This window comes from Lampetra planeri, chromosome 34 (assembly GCF_965212315.1).
Source record: "Lampetra planeri chromosome 34, kcLamPlan1.2.h2, whole genome shotgun sequence".
Taxonomy (NCBI): Eukaryota; Metazoa; Chordata; class Hyperoartia; order Petromyzontiformes; family Petromyzontidae; genus Lampetra; species Lampetra planeri.
Genome location: NC_136140.1, coordinates 8,185,086 through 8,201,981, shown reverse-complemented (window position 1 = coordinate 8,201,981; position 16,896 = coordinate 8,185,086). Strand labels below are relative to the sequence as shown.

Here is a 16,896-nt window from a genome sequence, read left to right as displayed (position 1 = left end):
GAGATTGCAGGAGCTAGCACTCCGTTTATTTAATGGTTGGAGAGGGGGGAAGGGCCAAGTACAGCACACGAAGCCATACAAATATACAAACACAGACATCATTTCAACCGTGATGATGGTTACAAACTGAGTAATCATTGGAAAGATGTGATTAACCATGCAAAAAAGATTTAACTACACTTATTTGGCCAATCTTATTTGACAGACAACTATTACAGGTTTACCATGTTGAGTTGTTTTTTCCTTTTCACACTATTGTTAGGTAGGCCAGGTTGAGTCACAAACCGTACTTCTCCATAATAAAGGCTCACCCTCTTAAGCTTCACCTTACCATATGAATAAAAAGTGTGCTGTACTTGGCCCTTCCCCCCTCTCCAACCATTATATAAACGGAGTGCTAGCTCCTGCAATCTCTCATTTACTTGATACAGCTGTCGTGGCTGTGACGGTTCCACCTGAAGACGGAAGCTTGTGTTGCCTCCGAAACGTCGTGATTTTTATTTTATTTTACTTTCATTAATTTAAATGTTTTTCTCTTAGCTACGTTTCTATTTGTGCACTAATAGACTTAAATAATAAAATGCACTTTTCAAGTGGCCTCACATCAGCCAAATGATAGCTGGTGGAGCATGATACCTGGCCCTGGAAACACATGCATACACACAGCTGCTTCATTTATATCAGTCAGCGGAAGCTACTGGTTTCATTGCTATTGCTACTCAGGAAATTGTGTAGCACGCAAGCCAGCAGTGTGTGTGTATATATATAATGTATTGTTTTAGTAGAGAGACCAGTTTCTTGACGTGCGATTGTTTTACTCTAATTGAGAGGGCCCTATTGCTTTAGCATTTTATATGACGCGTCTTGCACTCTACAATGCAGAGATCTGCATACATTTCCTCTAATTTTAAGATTCTATCTCTGTCATGAGTTACGGTTCAATCACTCGACATTGCAAGAACGTGGTAAATGGCAGTGCCGTTATCCAGCAGTGGATTAATCATGGGTGATGATGATGATGATTGCGATACGGTGTAATTTAATTTTATGTTATATAGCATTAATATAAACTACTTTTAGAAAGCACATCATGATACAGACTCTCCTGGTAATTGAATTTGACCATTATCATACCTCTGAAATAACCAGACATTCCAAAACTACAGCGTCCCGTGTTCCGTGACCACAATCACAATCAACTCGAAGGTTCCACGCGGCTTGTAAATTACATTATCTGCAACTCTGTGTTGCATTGTGGCTTTGTTGGTAGGTTTGTTTTGTACTCTAGGATTCATTATTCAAGGGATGCTGCCTTCGTGCAGTGGTTAAGTGCACCCCGCACTTGCAATTAATTGCCCACCAGTTAATTCTGCAGTTGAAGTGTTGGGCAAGTTTATTTATTTTTTTGTTACCCCCCCCCGACCACATTTTTGTCCACCCAGAAGTATACAGTGCACCCCACAGCTCGTCTATCGGCTGGTTGGGTGGCGTGGGATAAAGTGTGCGTAACCTCTTCCCGAGATGTCTTGTAAGTGTGGAAGAGTAGGCCAATAACGAAATGGAGGAGCTCTTCCTAACTCCATCCAACGGAGGGCTTTTCTCCCAGTAGGGACGTCACCAAGAATGTGCAAGGCCGCACTCTCTTTCCCTTTTCAGTCATCGAGCTGGCATAGTTTTACTGACCACATATGGAGCTGCCACATGGCAATGCTATGGAATACCTGACCAGTGATTATTTGAACAGAATGATGAGGCCACATAGAGATAAAACGGTGGAAAGTTGGCCTCGGCACTTGGTGGACATTATCCAATACTTAAGTTGTACGACTGTACACATCGGGCTGCTCACAGAGTAAAGGTTAAAACTGAATTTCATTATTTTGTTATTGGAAGCTGCAAGTCGTCGTGGCATGTATACTGCACGTTGTATTTTAAACACTTGTGGGTTTTTTGTTTATTTGTGGTTCGAGTCACGGAGAAATATGGTTATGACCTTGCGTGGAGAAACCCGGAAACCCTCTGAGTCCGTTAGGGTGAAGCAAGGGCCATTACTTAACGCTGCGTGAGTGGCCTTAGACATCGACAGTGTCACCGCCAGTTAATGAATCCACCTTGAATGCTCAAATGTGACCTAATTGGTGGTCTTGGCTGGACACATCATTTATTTTTTACGTCGTTTTCTGCAGTCTCTGAAGTGAGCACGCCATCCTTCGAAGCGCGTCTTTGTGTGAAGCCGACCTTGTTCATTCCTTCCTACCCAATGGGCAATCATTTGGTGGGATTTAACCGTGTGTCACCTGCAAGGTTTCAAAGGTGACATCTAGAAATATTTAATGATGAAGGTGACAGTCGGTGGGTGGAAGTTGTTGGTATCGGGAAGCGTAAGGAAAGGGCACGCGGACCTTCACGGTAAGTGACTGAAAAACAGAGGATTTCCTCGAAGCGGTTGCATCTGTGGTACTTTTAACCTCTGCACCTCCTTTTATCGAGCATGCTGGTGGTAATAGGACACCATTACCGCTTAGTTTTTTTTATTCCTTTCGCGGTGGTTGCTGTATAACTCTCCCAAGTGTGTTCACGTTGTGGCGCGTGTATTCTTTGGCGTGATGTCCGATGTTCAACTCTCCGCCCTGGGAGCTTCTTCGTGAACAGAATTCGGCTCCGTACAAAGCTGCCCCGCACGCGAAGTGAAACATCGGACGTCACGCCCAAACAGCTCGCCGTACAACCTGAAGACACATCGGGAGAGACGCGTACCCGCTGCCGTAGTAGCCCCAACTCTCACGGTCCACTAACCCCCGTGTGTATTTATTTTTGTCAGAATCGACCCGCATCACCGTGGTGCCCTCGCTCAAGATGGTTTCAGTCGGGGAGAGCATTGTGTGGCCCTGCCAAGCATCCCACGACCCATCCCTGGATATTGTCTTTGTGTGGTCGCTCAACGGGCAGCGAATCGACATGGAGAAGGACGCAGAGCATTACCAGCTCCTGCAAGGGGTAGGTAATTCCTGACAAGGCTGGAACAATTCACTGCCCACCGCCAATAGAAATTTGACTAATTGTCAGAGATTCTGGGTCGTAATTCGATTCGAGAATAATGTCTCGTCGTTTTTAAAGGCATGGAGATTGGTTGTGCGCGTGCAGGTTAATCCATTGCAAACAATATGCGGTAGGACGTCGCATGTTTGACCATCACATATCCGCACTGACAAATTAACGGAGTGCAACCCACGTGGCATTTGTGGTGTAACCGTAATTTTTAGTAGATGTTCACAAATCTTACTTTAAATTTCGATTTAAAGCATTCGTGACTGCAGGGTTTCATCTTCTTGGTTGTTTCGGTAAAGTCACGTAGAAGGGAAATAATAAAATAATAAAAATAAAACATAATAAAATACAATTCTCACGACGTTTCGGCCACAACGCAAGCAGCCGTCCGACAGACCTGTTCTTCACCTGAGGACGGCTGCTTGCATTGTGGCCGAAACGTCGTGAGAATTGTATTTTATTATGTTTTGTTTTTATTATTTTATTATTTCCCTTCTACGCGACTTTACCGAAAGAACCAAGAAGATAAATCTTACTTTTTCAAACACAGTCACGTGTTCTTACGATCGCGCACGTAATCTTATGAAGGACAGCAAAAGCATGATCCCATGTTTAAAGCAATTTGTGCTTCACTTTTGTACAGTAACATATTTGTATTTGGGGCAACTGTCATTTTGTATCGATCTGACTCTTTCACATATCTGCCTATACCTCACTCCCCAGGGATTCCCGCAAGTAAAGCAGTGATTCTTACAAAAGCAAACCGATGTGTGTGTCAGGAGCTTAAGAATCAATATTAATGAATCGATACATCATTCCGCCCTTAGTTTCTAATCCAGGTCACTCTTGAAAGAGAGACCTTCTTTAGCCTATCTGGGCTCTCATCATAGCATTGAATGAATGGATATTGCAAATCCCTGTTATTCAAAATTCCAATTTGCCATGGCCGCTTGTGATTGTACGGCAATGTTCCTCATTATTTTAATAATACTAATTTAATACATTTCGTATTTACGCCATTCTAATGGCCCAAGGCTATCACGAAGGCGATATGTTTCAGACACTGGCTGTGGTAATTTCACAGTGGGCGGTGTGGGGCAGTGTGGGAGTGGGGGAGTCATGTTACAATGTGTAATCCCAATTGAGTAATTTGCAGTGTAAATTTTTCGAATTTGTAGAATTTGACCATGACGCCGGCACACAATGGGACCTTCTCATTTTAAAATTAAGTCAATGGATCTTTTGACGTTTCACTGTGAGGCAGATAGCAATATTTTACTGTTCATGCACAGCGCAGTAATAGCCAGGGAATTGCACTGGGGGAGAGTAAAGAGAAAGGGACGCACATGGATCAGGGAACAAACAGGCATTGCAGACATCATATTGACCGTAAAGAAAGTAAGAGCACTCGGGCAGGAAAAAACTTGTTCATCAACACAAAAAAGCCACGCGGGTTGCAGTACACAGCCACCAATATGTCATTGTCACCCGTGCTATTATGCCACTATAACACTGAACTTTATTGAAGTGAATTTGCACGAGGCAGTGATAAGCGGTAAAATTGTTTGCGGCCAGAGGCTCCCTCTGGGAGCTCCATGCAGTCGATGCGCTGATTCTCTCTCCCGCAGTGCGTCGGCACCTGGGCAGCAGCAACGAAGAGCAATTGTGTTTATTAGTTTCCTGCAAAAACAGGGGCTCACATTGTGGAATGGTTGTACTTTGAAACTTGTAAAGGTGCTCAGCCTCAAGAGTTCATTCTGTGATGCTGACGTTTTTGCAATGCTGTACAGACGACAAGGACATTATTCACCGTGAAAATAGCCACTGGTCCCTGGAATAGATCACGCAGACAATGTGTGTGTGTGCGTGCACGTATATGGTGGGGAGTGGTGGTGTAGCGGTTAGCGCACTGCACTATGAACCCGTTTGATTCCCGCTCACGGCCAACACCAGTGACGATTGTCTGAACCGGTCCTGGGCCTCCCCTAGGTCGACTTAACCTCAAATGAGTACCTGGTGCGGTGTGTAAACATCGCCGCTAGGGAGGCAAAGGCGGCTGGGTGTAGTGCTGGCTACCCACCCCTCTCGTGCCATGCCGGCCTTCATAGGTGCTCGCTCACAGCACTTGCCCCAACAGTCTGTTCAGACTACACTGGGAAATCCTTGTCTTGTGTATGGTCCAACTGCGCGGTCTGTCACCATCTCATGAGAAATTAGTTCGAGTCTTTCTTATTTAGTTACCTGCCCAAGAGAAGGTCCTTGGCTCAAGTTCCGTCCATTCTGTCCGACCTTCATCTTCTTTACTTTACAGTACAGTCTCCACTTTGTAGTCGCCAAGCAGCATCATTTCTCTTTCTGCCTCTTAGCCTCAAACCCAAAATCATGTCCCTACAGGACACTCTTCATACGGCCCCCACATATTTGAGCAGCCAGGAGGGACCGCGGGGGACAGCGGCCCCAACACTTTCGCCTCTGAAAGTGTGCCCAATCGCCAATTGGTTTGACATCACAAAGATTTTCATGTAAATTTTAGACAACTATTCTTCATCATTCCTTCTTGCTGCCGTGTTATTGTGTGTACTGGTCGCCATTTGTGCTGTCGTACTTTATAACCGAGTCGCACTGACTTAGCGATGAGCGCAGGTTTTGTCGGCTTTCATGACGGGGCCATTGTTTGTTTGTTTTGTTTTGTTTCAACCTTCGATGAGAAAAAAAAATAGCCATGGGATTAAAATGATGAATCTTTCCTGACACCCGGGGCAATGTCCTGGGAGCAGAATGTACCGAACAGTTAGTCAAAGATTAATTATCGTATTAGGATGACTAAAGACTAACACTGTCCATACAACGCATGCTATCCAGATTGGAATATAGCAGCACTCGTTTCTCTCCATCTCGGTTAGAAGGCTCTGCACACACGAGCTGTTCAACGTGAGGATTTAACACCGTGTCCGCTTTGCGGTCACCGTCAAAGATCCGAGTGTAGTTTTTAATTGTACGTCCTTTGCGCTCGTGAGTGACCATTTAGATAAGTTGTTAACGCGAACAAAGATGGGCTACACGCGGCGACGGGCAGCAATACATTACATCAATGAACCATGCGTAACAAATGCCTTCTGTCAGCTTTGCTACCATATCTGTTTGTCAAACAAACCCCCAGATGGCTGTAATGAACGGTCACGTACCATCTCCCTGCATATAATGTACAACATTCATAACATGGAAATGGCTCACAACAATGATAACCGCGATGACAACATATCCTTTTTATTCATATCCACTTTATTTTTTTTACTTCATAATGAATGCCCGTCTTCTCCATACTTCCAGCCCGCCCCCAACATAAATTGATATTTCTCTTCTTGGTTCTTTCGGTAAAGTCACGTAGAAGGAAAATATTAAAATAATGAAAATAAAACATAATAAAATAATTCTCACGACGTTTCGGCTACAACGCAAGCAGCCGTCTTCAGGTGGAGAACAGGTCTGTCGAGAAGACGGCTGCTTGCGTTGTGGCCGAAACGTCGTGAGAATTATTTTATTTTATGTTTTATTTTTATTATTTTATTATTTTCCTTCTACGTGACTTTACCGAAAGAACAAAGAAGATGAATCCCTGCAGTCACGAAAGCTTTAAATCGAAAAATAAATGGATATTGTTATCATCATAAGGCATGATCAGTCAACTGCTGGATCAAAGCCGTCGCCGTCCCTGATGGCCCTGCACTGCAACGTCGCAGCCAGCAACCATTGTGCACGATCAGATCTCATTGCCCCATCACCGCCCCCCTCTTTGGCTCATTAGTCTTGACTTTCGGCCATGATCCCTTCTAGCAACGTGTCCTGCCAGTCACCCACTTACTTTTTCATTATCAGTCAATATGCCGTCCGTAACTTGCCCATGTTCTCTAATTCGTCTGTTATATGCAGATAGCAACACGCTAATTGCGGGTGTTAGGCGTGCGCGCGACGTGGGAGTCCATGCATGAAGACAGCCTTAGGATTATTACCGTCTCGCGTTCCGAAACAGGTTCACAAATGCAAAGTAGCCCGTTGTACATGACTGCAATATTTACCATGTGGCAGGCTTATAAGTATATCGAAGAATTTTCATGTATACATCAAAACATTACATATGAGCAGGGCGGTTTTGTACGGACAGCATTTGCACAGCACGACACACTTAACATTCGGTCCGTGCCCTAAAGAAAATATCTCGCTCACGCCTCTGCTGGCAGACAGGCTTCCACGAGAAATAACTCGAGAGGATATTTGGCCTACTCTTTCACGGGGACCAGATGTGTCGGAAGTGGCAGGCATTCCCACACTTTACCCCACTACATACGATCTGCCGATCGACGAAGCTCAAACTATTTTTTTTTTTACCAGGTAAGGCCCATTGAGCTATATAGATGTTTCAGATACGACCTGGCCACCAATCATGGCTCAAAGAAATGGCCTACCATGTGGAATGTCATAGCATGTCTCTAAATGTGGAGGAGAAAACCGGAGGATCCGGAGGAAAATCCGCGCGATCACGGGGAGAACATGCAAACTCTAAATATACAGCAGACGTCAGGGTCGGGATTGAACCCACGACCTCCTGTATACCAGGCGAGGCAGTTAACATATTGCTGACTCTGCTGTACACATTTATACTGCTGGGTGTACAAAGGCGGTGGTGGGGGAGAGAGGGGGGGGGCTGGATTTGAGAAACATAGCCCAACGTTTCAACTGCCAAGGTGGACAATGAAAGTGGTTATCGAACCGGCGACCTCTTAAATGGAAAGTCCTGCGCGTTAAAACATCACACCACAACAGCTGCTCCTGCAACGTTCAGTATGATGTGTATCAATTATATTGTTGTTATACATTTCTATAATACTAATAAACCAACGTTTTAAGTTGATATACACCCTTTGATTCTAGATTTGAAGCGTTCGTGACTACAAGGATTCATACTCTTAGTTCTTTCGGTAAAGTCACGTAAGTAAAAAAAAATGAAATAAAAATTAATGAAAATAAAATAAAAATCGCGACGTTTCGGAGGCAACACAAGTCTCCGTCATCAGGTGGGACCGTCACAGCCAGATTTGCTGCATGATGCAGCAAATCTGGCTGTGACGGTCCCATTTATTTTCTTTTCATTAATTTTAATTTCATTTTTTTACCTACGTGACTTTACCGAAAGAACTAAGAGTATATACACCCTTTGGCCGATTCACTGTTGGATGATTGTCTCCTAATTCTGTGTCGGTCATCGAGGGTTGTTCGACCATTCTTCGTTCCGCTGGTCAGTGTAGGTTGATTGAAGGGGGGGGCAGGACATGTTCAGATAGCACTCGCGACTGATGTTAGTCGTGGCTGGGAATCGCACTCAGGTGGCCAAGTTCAAACTGCAATGTGCCAGAATCAATGGGCCACTGCTCATCCTCCATTATATAGAAACATAGTCGTGTTCCCTTTTCTGAGTGTTTGTGTTTATTATAGGACTAGCTGTACTACCCCGGCTTCGCCCGGGACTTGGATTCACCACGCCCGGCCGCCTTTGTCTCCCCAGTGGCGGTGTTCACACACCACAGCAGTTACTCGTTTGAGGCTGAGTCGACCTAGGGGAGGCCCAGGACCGGTTAAAATAATTGTCACTGGTGGTGGCCGTGAGCGGGAATCGAACTCGGGTCGCCGGGTTCGTAGCGCAGCGCGCTAACCACTAAACTACAATGCGTTACGCTTCCGCATGCGCGGGTCACGTGACAGATTTGACGTCACAGCTCACCTGCTGTGCAAAAAATCTATGCATTATTGAGCTCCCCCCCCCAAATAAAAAGTGTATTGTAAACAGAACGTGGCCAATTTGTCACTAGTACAGCACTAACCGGTGTCTTGGAGAGCCAAGCCACAATATTTACAATCTGAGTACGACGTTTTGCCAGTGATTGCAACTAGCTTCATCAGGCGACAGCCAGATTTGTGGAGAAGTCCACCTGTTTCGTTCCTTGTATAGAGGCGTAGATGTGTTGACCACCCTTCTGCGCTCTTGCACAATGATGGGGGTGGGATTACTGAGTCAACGTACATTATGCATGTTCATTATGCGAGCCCTTTGAACTTGTCCTTCCTGTCTATTGTGTTTATTAAAATAGCTCGACCAACGGTAATCCCCCTTTGTATCATTACCCATGCACAGCGACTGTAAGATGGGTGTTAAACATCCTGTGATAGTATTCAAAGCAGTAAACCCACGTGAGAAGATGTCATAGCCCATTTCTCAAAATTTAACATCGTTTAATTTAAATCACAAACACTCTAACTTCCTCGTATCGTAGACATTATCTCCTTTGCGAGAATTGCATTGTGATTTCAACAGGCTGGCGACAGGTTTGATTGTCTCAAATTGAAGCAAATTGAATTGCGCAACTAAGCATTGATTAATAGTTGTTGGGCTCGGAAGCAAGTCCGAGTTAATCTCATGCTGCCCGGGTGTTGTTGTCATTGTCGTCTCGGCAACCGCCCCCCCCCCACTGACATCAATGTCCCTAGATTTGAAGCTTTCGTGACTGCAAGGATTCATACTCTTAGTTTTTTCGGTAAAGTCACGTAGGTAAAAAATGAAATTAAAATTAAAAAAATAATAATAAAAAATCACGACGTTTCGGAGGCAACACAAGTCTCCGTCATCAGGTGGGACCGTCACAGCCAGATTTTCTGTATCAAGTGATTTGCTGTATCAAGTGATACAGCAAATCTGTCTGTGACGGTCCCACCTGATGACGGAGACTTGTGTTGCCTCTGAAACGTCGTGATTTTTTTATTTTAATTTCATTTTTTACCTACGTGACTTTACCGAAAAAACGAAGAGTATCAATGTCCCTCTTTCCTTCCTTGTGACTGTCCAGTTGTAGCCTCCGAACTCTGTGATGTCGTCTCGCCGCTGCTGCTGCTGCTGCTGCCTCTTCCGCTTATCTCCCCCCACTTCTCTTCCTCTCGCTCTCGTGTTCTTCACTCCCGAGTTAGCTTTGTCTCGCCTTGGTTGTTCTCGCGACGTGTCCTGCCAATGCCCACTAGAGTTATTTTGCCTTAACAACAGCATCGGTTACAACCTGTTCTGTTCCTTATTTCTTCATTCTATAGCCTATCTCATCGACTTACTCCTAACATCCTTCCTTCCATAGATCTTTGGCACGCTGGTCACATTCTTTGCTTACTCATTTAATTTATCTCCACCTCTGTTTATTGTCAGGTCTCATTTCCCAAACGCAACACTGTGTGCATCAAGGAACACGCGCCGTATGTTAATGGCGGCGAGTGTTGGTATTGAATTCATCCTGGTCGGAACCTCCTGGTTCCACGAGCCCACAGGAGATTATTGTGTCCGTCCGTCCGTCGTGTATCCGAAAATGGTAGGGGTGGGGCTGGGTGGAGAGGGGAGGGTGGGGAGGGGCTGGGTGGGGAGGGTGGGGAGGGTGGGGAGGGGCTGGGTGGGGAGGGGAGGGTGGCGAGGGGCTGGGTGGCGAGGGTGGGGCTGGGTGGGGGGTGGGAGGGGTGGGGCTGGGTGGGGAGGGGCTGGTCACCCCATGGTTACCTTATAAAACTCAACGTTTAACCGACTCACGCCGGCTTGTGCCCGCCCTCACAGTCGGGCATATTTGCAGAATACACCACGCCGCCGTTGACCCTGGCCATTGACCGAGCAACCCAACGTTCCTACCAGCTCTCTCCGCAGGAATGTGTTTAATTCACTTAGCATTTCAAATGTTGTGAAAATCAATTCAAGTTCACATTCCTACTCCACTGGACGTGCATTGAATGTGGCTTCTACTCTCACAGTGCCCTGATGCTGTCGTGAATTTGTCGGTCTCGGGGTGCGTGTTGTGAACCCAATTGATGGTTCAATTCCACATCCCTGCCAAGTTATCAGGCTTTCTCCTGCAAGGGACACCTGGTCCCAGTCCGATATGGACCTCAAAGGCATGCCCAGGTGCATTCGTACTGTTTTGCTCAGCGGGTTAAGCAAAAACCTTCATTTGAGACATTTAAACAAATCAAACACTTCAGAGTGCCAAATGGATCTACAAGCAAGTTTTGCACTTAAGACACACTTGGAGACACGCGCAGACACACGGATACACACGGAGACACGTTTGGAAACTCAGAGACACGCTGAGACACGTGGACACAGTAATGTCTCACTGGGGCATTGGTAGTCCGGGATGTGACACGTGACTAGTGGCGGGGTACGGCCGCAGCGAGAAGCGTGATGGATGTGGTGTGCCGGGTGCGAACATATTTTGCAGAGCTCAGCCCTGGTCAGCTTCAGATTAAATTGAAGCCCTTGGATGCTACCTCTGATTTGGGTTATAGCCAATTAGACATCCATGGACATGTAGAGCAAACTTAATTGTAATATTGACCAGTATAACATAAAATGTGGAGTTTAGGTAAGGTCATTTATTATTATTAAAATATTCTAAGTCAATTTAATTTAACAATTAATTAACGTGATGGCACATTGATAAAAAAAATGTACATCATTATTTTTTGGTTTTGACCTACACCAGTCTGTATAATTTATATACCATTGCCTCAAGCAACACTTACCAATTCAATTGACCTCCTTGAACTCCAGAAGTGTGATAAGGAGCACTTTATCATATGTTCACCCAGCCTAAGCAATTTGAAATTAACTTTCAAATTGTAGTGTAGCAATACAGCTAATGAAATCCAACACTCTTACAATATATGCAAATAGTGTGTGTGTGTGTGTGAGGCCAAGCAAAGGGCTAAATGGATAATAATGTAACTAAGATGCAATTTCGCCTTTGCTGTATTGGTATCTTCATGTTAAGCTGTGGATTTTAATGCATTAAACGATTACGTTTTTTTTAAATATAAGAACTAATAAGAGATAGTGTTACTTTAGGGGACGCCGCTGTGGTTTAACGGTGAGCATACGGGACTTGCAGTCCAGAGGTTGCCAGTTCAATTCAATCGCCCGGCGCGGCAGTTGAATCAATTGTGCAATTTTCTTGAATCCCCGCCATCACTGTCCACCCAGCAGTATGAACGGGCACGCAACGGTTTGTCGACTGAGCTAGTCACGTGATGGGGGGGGGAGCATTCGGGTACTTCCAGCTCTTTCAACACATCTGGCCAGTGTAGAAAGATTAGGCATAGGCTGTTCAGTCTCTCTAGAGCTCTCTAGAGCTCTCTAGAGCTATCTCTCTCTATCAGAATCATAAACCGTATTTAGGACTGGAGAAATCTGATGAGCCTTGAAGATCTCTCCCACAGTTGTCCAGTATGGGCGTGTCAGCAAGTTACAACAACAAACACTAAAAGCAACGATAGGAGTGCAAAATAGAGAAACATGTAAGCAAGTCGCGAAAGAAAAAGTAGTATTGTATAAGTCATATTCATCAAGCTTGGGAAATGTAGTAAAAACAACAGCAAACGTGTCCCAGACCACACCAAGATAACACACAGTAGGCCCTCAGTAAAATGGCACATTAAAGCATTCCTGCGGAGGGAGCTGGTAGGAAACGTTGGGTTGCTCGATCAATGGCCAGGGTCAACGGCGGCGTGGTGTATTCCGTAAATATGCCCGACTGTGAGAGCGGGCACAAGCCGGCGTGAGTAGGTTAAACGTTGAGTTTTATAAGGGCACCACGGGGTGACCAGCCCCTCCCCACCCAGCCCCATCACTCCTACCCCCCACCCAGCCCCACACTCCCCATCCAGCCCCTCTCTACCCTCCCCACCCAGCCCCACCCTCCCACCCAGCCCCACCCTCCCCACCCAGCCCCTCCCCACCCTCCCCACCCTCCCCTCTCCACCCAGCCCCACTCCTCCCATTTTTGGATGCACGACGGACGGACGGACACAATAATCCCCTGTGGACTGGTGTAACCAGGAGGTTCCTACCAGTAACATTGAACTATCGATACACAGGTACGGATCAAAGTTACAATTTACATTTTCAAATATGGCTGTAACCAGCACTAATCTTCTACTTCACGATATTCTTTGAAGGAGGATGTATAACAGTGCTGTGCCTTCACCCTAACTAGGAGAAAAGCCCTTTGAGTAAGTGTCGCCTTTGCAGCCAAAACCTTTGGTTCAGCGTCTTTGTGGACTCCACATTGCACGCGGCACTGTCAGGATTTATACAACACAGGAGAGAGAACGCGTGCTAAGTTTGCTCATACATATAATCAGCACGTTTCTTTACGCGCTAATGAAGCTCATTTATTCGAATTAGTAGTTGTTTAATAATACAGTGCCTTCACATCAGGGTTTATGTCTCGAGAAAGATAATGGTAATCACGAGCCTGTGTGTATGCTTAGCCTCACCTTGTACTGCTTACGGTACTTAGATGGTTTAGCCGTTCCTACGCCACTCTTGATTCTGGCTTTCTGAGATTTTGGTATTCATACAGAACCCTAGAAATTATGAAAGTGATTTAATCTGTATTATTGGTTCTTTCGGTAAAGTCACGTAGAAGGGAAATAATAAAATAATAAAAAATATTAAACAAAATTCTCACGACGTTTCGACTGCAACACAAGCAATCATCCACAGCAAGAACATTTTCTTGCAAGAAACATTTTCTTGCTGTGGATTTCACACCTGATGATGATTGTTTGTGTTGCAGTCGAAACGTCGTGAGAATGTTATTGTTTTATATTTTTATTATTTTATTGTTTCCCTTCTACGTGACTTTACCGACAGAACCAAGCATATGAATCCCTGCAGTTACGAAAGCTTTAAATCTAATTTTTATTTAATCTGGTACCGTGGGCCCTGGCGGAATGCCATTGAATCACTAGAATCCTGAACATCTGAAACCACGAGCTTTGGACAGTAACATTTTACCAAAGTATCCTAAAGGTGCTTTAGTTTGGCTCGGTAAACCTTGGACAATCGCTGTTAATCTAAAGAATTTCAAGAAAGCTGGAAGTTGGCTCAGCAAGCCTCTGGATATGAAAATTAACCCTACAAATCCTAAAGGTGATCTTCGTGTGTCTGGCTGCGGGTTATTACATCGACATATACATCTGTATATCTTCATGATAACGAATACTGTTTAAATTATACATAACTAGCTGTACTACCCGGCTTCTCCCGGGACTTGGATCCACCACGCCTGGCCGCCTTTGTCTCCCCAGTGGCGATGTTCACACTCGTTTTGAGGCTGAGTCGACCTAGGGGAGGCCCAGGACCGGTTAAAATAATCGTCACCGGTGGTGGCCGTGAGCGGGAATGGAACTCGGATCGCCGGGTTCGTACAAAAAAAAAAATATGAATTATTGAGCTCCCCCCCGAAAAACAAAAACCCCAGAAGTGTATTTTCATAATTTGTGCATGGTGTACAGTCTGGAAAGTACACACATGGCAAATTTACAAGTTTATTGCATGTCGGGAAGTACGCTAAACATTTTGAACAGACACACATATTCACAATTTTGCCTTATATATATGTAGTAAGTATTCAGGAGGCTTTGACGACGGGGTCGGAGGCACACTTATTTATTAACACCAACTTGTGCACAGTAACGGGTACACACAGTACTTAAGGGGGTATCGTCCCCTTCACTCGGCTAACAGGGAGACACAACATCTAACCCCGCTAACCTACGCCCAAGTCCTCCACTACGGAGCTAGGGGAGGCTACCTATCCCAGCCCTGGTCAAGCTGGGATCCCGGCACCCTGAGTCTCCAGACCGGCTCTTATAAGAACGTCAGTCTGGGCTCTCGGGGCCACGCCACCGGCTTTCCCTGGTCGGCCCTGACAAGGACAGCGAGCCAGGGGAGCTCCGGGGCCTATTCTAGCTGGTCTTCAGTCTTCGCTGGTTTAAGCTGATACTCGACCTCGAGCCCTCCGGCTCACCACCTTTTATAGTACTCGGCCCCCGGGAGGGGCCCATGGGGGATGCAGGTGCGGACGTCGGTGTGAGCACCTCCTCTGTGTACGGCCATAACCACGCCCCTTGTGTTTGTTAGCCATCCGCGCCCATACACAATTACACCTCTACACATATGGAGATATATGTTTGAGTGCATCAATTTGTGTGTGTGTATATATATCTTGTTGTAGGCAGCAGTGATTGGCGCGTTGCGCTCCGAACCCGGCGACCCGAGTTAGGTTTTCACTCACGGCCACCAACACCAGGGACGATTATCTGAACCAGTCCTGGGACCTCCCCTCGGTCGACTCAGCCTCACATTAGTAGTATCTGGTGCGATGTGTAAACATCGCCATTTTGGAGACAAAGCCGACCGAGCGTGGTGCTGACCTCTTATTCCCTCGTGTGCTCTGCTGGCCTTAATAGGTGCTCGCGAACATAAACTTGGGCCCAAAGGTTGTAAGGCTATAGAGGGGGTATTTTTCTTGCCTTTGTCTATACATATGTCGTTGCTGATCCTGCCATGTGTAGAATGGGAATATAAAGCAGCAAATGCAAATGAATGTCAATAATAGCCGTCGTGAGTTGTGACATTCGCTATTGACTTCCTGGCGATACGAGCAAATCATTTATATGGATGGTTCAACTTTAATGTTTCCCGGAGAGGCCTATGCGCGTCGCACCAAATGTATTCATAGATCTGTAAATTATTTTCCGTGACTCATGAATTAACATGCCAATTCTTTAAGCTGTTTGAAATAAAATTACGTTATTAATAACAATAATGTTGATTTGTAATTTTCACAGTTTTCGTTTACTCTCAAAGAGAGAGAGAGAGAAAATGATTCAGAGGTGCAGGAAACCAGAGACAAAATGAGAAGGCTTCCAGGACCGGCACCAAAATGTGCCCGAGTTCTGTGGTCCTATATGTGTATGTTTGGCCAACTCCATTAATTAGTGTTTCCTCTGTGAGCAGAAGTAAACCAGAGTGCCCGGAAAAAAAACCCCCACGGGTGAAAGGGGGGTAAAACTCAATCCTCATTCAAATGAAATAAAGATGAATGCTAATCCACTTGCTGTACTGCCATACCATGGCAAGGCAGGAGATAGTGAGCTCTTGATGCCCACGGGATGGAAGTTTAACGAATTTGGATTAAGGGCCACTCGATTGTTCATTCGTTTGTGTTATTCTTAGGTTTTTTCGGTAAAGTCACGTGACTTTAACGACAAACACATAAGAATATGAATCCTTGCAGTTACGAAAGCTTCAAATCTAGAATCGTTTGTGTTACTTTTATTGCTGTTTGATTTTTACGTGCTGAAGATTTTACTTACTGCTCGATATTGTACTTGACCCACTGCTTGCATGGCTCTTTTTGATTTTATCTACTTGTATTAAACCCTATCTTGTCCGGAAGCTAAGCGGAGTTGACCCTGGATAATGCTTGGACAGGCGACCATCATTCATAACAGGTGGTATAGGCTCTGAGGCTACGTAATGGACAGGAGAGCGAGATTATTGTTACTGTTTTTTTTTTCGGTAAAGTCACGTAGGTAAAAAAATAAAAATCACGACGTTTCGGAGGCACAAGCCTCCGTCTTCAGGTGGAACTCACTTCATATTATAATTTTGCTGTGACGGTTCCACCTGAAGACGGAAGCTTGTGTTGAATCCTTGCAGTCACGAAAACTTCAAATCTAGAATGAGATTATTGTTGTTTGGTAATTCTCTGCTTCAAAGTAAATGACTGCCACGTTCATCAACCCACGGTGTCCAGCCTAATGAAGTATAGCCAGAGAACTCCGCTCAAATTGTACAGCATGGGAAGGCCCTCATCCAGCACTGGATCGACAAAGGGCTCCACATGTACACGTGTCAACGATGATCGTGATGATGATTATCATGGTAATAATGATGACGATGACGCCGATTGCGTTTCATGT

The 16,896-nt window shown here is 45.2% G+C and overlaps 1 protein-coding gene across 1 annotated transcript in view; it reads left to right on the top strand.

Annotated features, from left to right (window-relative positions):
• LOC144730096 (contactin-4-like) overlaps window positions 1–16,896 on the top strand; it is an 84,084-nt gene that overhangs the window by 33,588 nt on the left and 33,600 nt on the right. Inside the window, exon 12 of the mRNA XM_078610654.1 lies at window positions 2,822–2,997. Within this exon, the coding sequence (XP_078466780.1) occupies window positions 2,822–2,997 (176 nt within the window). The remainder of the gene's footprint in view (window positions 1–2,821; window positions 2,998–16,896) is intronic.